This window comes from Lathyrus oleraceus, chromosome 1, assembly GCF_024323335.1.
Source record: "Lathyrus oleraceus cultivar Zhongwan6 chromosome 1, CAAS_Psat_ZW6_1.0, whole genome shotgun sequence".
NCBI classification, from domain to species: domain Eukaryota; kingdom Viridiplantae; phylum Streptophyta; class Magnoliopsida; order Fabales; family Fabaceae; genus Lathyrus; species Lathyrus oleraceus.
In genome coordinates this window covers 190,416,820-190,421,672 of record NC_066579.1, presented here as the reverse complement: position 1 = coordinate 190,421,672, position 4,853 = coordinate 190,416,820, and the positions used below count along the sequence as shown (strand labels likewise).

Here is a 4,853-nt window from a genome sequence, read left to right as displayed (position 1 = left end):
AAGTTAGTAAAAAGAACAAAATTACTTTGATATATGTGAAAATCAAAGGAAAATCATTTGTTCCCCCGAAGGGCTCAAGGTTGCATAAATATTCCAGGATCACCAACAAAAGTCCCCATGGAATATAACTCATTAATCCTCTAGAAGGATGGACCTTTGGTTATTTATAACTGTCAATCATGATAGATTCTCCTCTGGGTGCGCCTGTTAATTGTACGGGTATGAGTTATTGGTGTTGAGGAATCAGAATCTCTGTAAACAGTCCCTACAAACTCCCAGTCTGCCAAGTGTCAGCATTCTCATAATCATGATCATTCATATATCATGCATTCAAATCATGCATAGCCGAAATGTACTTCGTGCTCATTGTGCATTGACCTAGGTCTTATTGTTGATCCTATGTCTTTTGACCTCTAATTCCAGTTTGTCTGTGGTATCCTTGAACCAACATCCGGTTTTCGCAGTCATTTTCAAGTCCAATTGTTGTTGAACTTGGTTCCATCATCAGGTCATATATGAACCTATTGTTGAGCTTTATTCCACTTTCAGGTCATATATGAACCTGTTGTTCAATACTATTCAGGTCATATGTGAACCTGTTGTTCATCTTTATTCCAGTGTCAGGTCATATATGAACCTGTTCTGAAGAGTTTTTTCACCTGTTGTTCAATACTATTCAGGTCATATGTGAACTTGTTGTTGATCTTTATTCCAGTGTCAGGTCATATATGAACCTGTTCTGAAGAGTTTTTTCACCTGTTGTTCAATACTATTCAGGTCATATATGAACCTATTGTTGAGCTTTATTCCAGTGTCAGGTCATATATGAACCTATTCTGAAGAGTTTTTCCCTATGTTTGTTCAATACTATTCAGGTCATATATGAACCTGTTGTTGAACCTTATTCCAGTGTCAGGTCATATATGAACCTGTTCTGAAGAGTTTTTCCCCTATGTTTGTTCAATACTATTCAGGTCATATATGAACCTGTTGTTGAACCTTATTCCAGTGTCAGGTCATATATGAACCTGTTCTGAAGAGTCTTTCTCTATAATTCTTTCAATGTTGTCAAGTCATATATGAACCTGTTGATGAGCTTTCATTCCAGTATTACCAGGTCATATATGAACCTGTTGATACACTCTTCTTGAATTTTTCTGAGTTTGTTAGGTCATACCTGAACCTGCTGTCAGAACTTCTTGATATTCCCCAGCGTTGTCAGGTCATATATGAACCTGTTGTAGCATCTTTTCCTTTATTCGGGTTTAGTAAGTCATATGTGAACTTACTGCCGAAATCCCTTGTATTCTAAGCGTCGTTTATCAAATTTCACTTTGAGTACTCCCCAGTGTGTGTCTGATTCTCCAACAGGATTTGTCTTTCCCAGTGAGTTTGTTTTTTTACCATTTGTCTGTCTCCCTGTGGACTACCAGCATTCCCCACAGATTGGTCTGTCTAGTAGCATCTCCTGTCAAGGGTCCACCATATCCCTAGAAGATAAAAATTCCAAAAAAAAGAATCATAGATCCATGCATATCATATCATATCATATCATATCACATCAAGTCATAGGGATTCAGGATCAAAGTCTGGGTCTTCTTAGTATTTAACCATCTCCCACTATGATCATATGAAGAGTGTCCTGCTTCATACTCTCTAGTTGAAGACGCTTAAATAGGGACAACTGTCATACCCCGATTTTGGTCCTGAATTTTTTCCATTTTTTCATTTTTATTTGGCACTTGGTCTAAAGTTCATTTGCATACATTCATGACCAAAGGCAACCATCCATTCCCAAATCCATATTTTTTTCATAAATATTGGTCATTATCTAGTTTTTTTTTATCATGGTGTTTTTTTTTATTATAAAATGGATTCTAACTATTTGACTTTTTTAATTTACAATTTGATTTTAATTTCAAACTAAGTTTAATTCCAAATTTCAATTTAATCTTAATTGTGTTTTTACTAATGATTCAAACTCTAATTGATTTTTAATTTCCAAATAAAATGTTAGAATTTGATATCAAAATAGTTTTAACAAATTATAGATTAATTTGATTTTAATTGGTTTTATTGGTTTTTTGATTCTTAATTGACATTTAGATTAGTTTTGGATTATTCCTAAAAATCCATATCCATTTTATAACCAAACATGATCCATTTTCCATCCATAGTTCATTTCAAATCAAAATAGTACATAAACTCATTTCATAACATTCAATAATATTTAACTTTCAAACATTTCCAAACTCATTTTCATACATACATTTTCATTTAACATTCAAGCATAACAATGCATCACATCCATATCCTACAACTAACTTCAACACATTTTCAACCAATTCCCAAATTTCATCCAAAATCACAACCAATATATAACCATGTTTCACATAAATCCCAACCTAATCCTAATCCCCCATGGGCCATGATTTATCCTCCAAAATGCATGTTAGCTTGCTTCCATCATGATTTCTTCATTTACAAGTAGCATTGCCCATGTCATGTTCACTTCCACAAACCTACAAAACCAACCAAGTCACGACCACACATTAGCACATTGCCATGAGGTTCAAGCAGAAGAAAGTCATATGTTCAAAGAAGTTAATTCGCAATGAACTTAGAAGCCTAGTACCGTGCTAGCATAAATGTTCATCAAACCATTCATCCAACATGACCTTGTGACATACCATTTACAAGCAATTGTTACATGTTATGCAACATGCAACAAACCCTGCAAGGACCAATTCATGCGCCTGTTATAATGTAGCAAAACCAGCAGAAAAACCATATAACAAAGCCATATCATGGTTTCACTTCAGTTCATACATCAGACCTGCCACGCCAGTTCAACAACAATATTTCAAAACCTGCAACCACAAACCACAAACACATCGCAGAACCATATCAAGGCAAAAAAAAACTGTACCCAGATGTTGAAAACATTGCTCAGAAACTTGCAGTTTGCGAGGTTCACAGTGCTGCACTGAACAAACTCTATAGGACCGAAATGGACTGGTATGGAATTCTTCAGACAGAGAAACTCTCCGAAGAAGCAGTCATTAGAAAACAGTACAGAAAGCTGGCACTACTACTTCATCCCGATAAAAATAAATTTGCTGGTGCAGAAGCTGCTTTCAAGTTGATTGGGGAAGCCAATGGGGTGTTGAATGACCAAACAAAGCGAATTTTACATGATATGAAAGTTAGAGCCCATTTACAAGAAATGAAAGTCAAAGGCAATTTGAAAGTCGTGGTACCTAACACCTCATCTCATCACTCAAATGGGAATGTGTTTGCTGCAAATCAAGTTCCAAATGCTACAAAACATCGGAAAAATATTTCTTCAAATGTCCCTTGTGATCCTAATCTGAAGCTTCAGACATTCTGGACAGCTTGCAATCACTGTAATACCAGGTTCCAGTTCTACATATATGTTAAGAATAGAGCCTTAGTCTGTCAAAATTGTAAGAAAAGCTTTATAGCTTTTGGTATAAGTCAACAGACTACCTCATCATATGTACCATTTGGTGCCCCGAAAGTGGTTCCTACGCAGGTTCCACCAAATCCAGGGTCTACAAGTAAAGATGAAAAACCCCTTGGCGGTGGAAGCAACCTACAGCATGCCATGAGTAAACCAAAACATAAATTGTAACAGAAAATATGAAAGCAGGAAAAACAGAATGTACACAATACAGGAGCGTTAAACCAAGGTCATAGCCGTTCATGAAAATTCTCGTTGTCACTGCAGTAAAAAAAAACAAGGTAATTAGCAAAGGCAGTAATTCAAGAAATAATCCCAAATTGGAATGGAGACAAAATCCAAAGAGAAAGCATGAGTTCAAATTACCATTTTCGAATCTAGCATCAAAGAGACCGATCCAAATTCTGAGCATCGAAAGGACTTGGCAGAGATACTTCTTGGATCATCAGACCAAATTGAAAACCCTAATTTGTTGAACATAAATAGAGAAAAAAGGCGAATTAGAAGAAAGGGGGGGGGGGCGAAAAAATTGGAGAGGACGAAAAAACTTGAAAACGAAACCCTAAGAAAATTGAAGGCGGACAAGAACTCCACCAAGAACCCTAATCCCCAAATCAAAAAGAAACCGGTATTTGAAGAGGCGAAGGGAGAAGATTCGATCATTACCTGAGTCGTCGTCGTCGCCGAAGGTGAGCTTTTACTTGAGTCTCCTTGAAAACCAAATTTGTGCATTTTCTTATGAGCGATTGAGGGAGAACCTGAGAGGTGATGAATGATTGAGGGTGAGAGAGAGGGTTGAGGTTCAAGACGCTATTGAGAGAAACATGAATCGTTGAGAGCGAGAGAGAGATTCGTTGAGAGTGAGGTTGAGGGACGAATAGAGAAGTGAGATTCAGAGTGGTGAGCGAAGGAGATGAGTTTGAGGGAGCGTGAACAAGTGAACGCTTCGTTACTGTTCCTCCCACTTTTCCTTCATTTATTTTATTTTTACAAAACATTCATTTAAAACCATTAAAAAAGATTTGTTTACGTTTAGTCTTCTGTTTTTTTTTATTAAATGGTAGATATTGGTATATTTGCTTTCCCAATTCATAATCCATTGGAAAACCCAACAGCCAAGCGGCTGGGTTAATTTCTTGTTTTTTCTTGGTAGTCCAACAGACTGTTTTTATATTAGTTTTTATTTTAATTCTAATTTTTAATCAATCTTGGTTTACTTATCCAAATTAGCATTAAAATAATAACTAATCATAAATGGTCTAGTGGAGAGAGGGTAGTTTCTTGGTCTTTAGTGGAGTGAGTTCAATACCTATATATGGCATTTTATTTCTTTTAGCATTCATTTTTTTTTCATGTTTATGTTTTATTA

General features: G+C 36.0%; 1 protein-coding gene across 1 annotated transcript; it reads left to right on the top strand.

Moving 5' to 3' along the window:
- The first annotated feature begins 2,923 nt into the window (after window positions 1-2,923).
- Window positions 2,924-3,655, top strand: LOC127098819 (uncharacterized). The gene has a single exon (XM_051037365.1). The coding sequence runs from the start codon at window positions 3,011-3,013 to the stop codon at window positions 3,653-3,655; it is 645 nt and encodes a 214-aa protein (XP_050893322.1). The 5' UTR covers window positions 2,924-3,010.
- The last annotated feature ends 1,198 nt before the right edge of the window (window positions 3,656-4,853 follow it).

What these genes read in the sequence shown, in the direction of transcription:
- LOC127098819 (XM_051037365.1), top strand. Translation starts at nt 3,011, where the DNA reads ATGGACTGGTATGGAATTCTTCAGACAGAGAAACTCTCCGAAGAAGCA.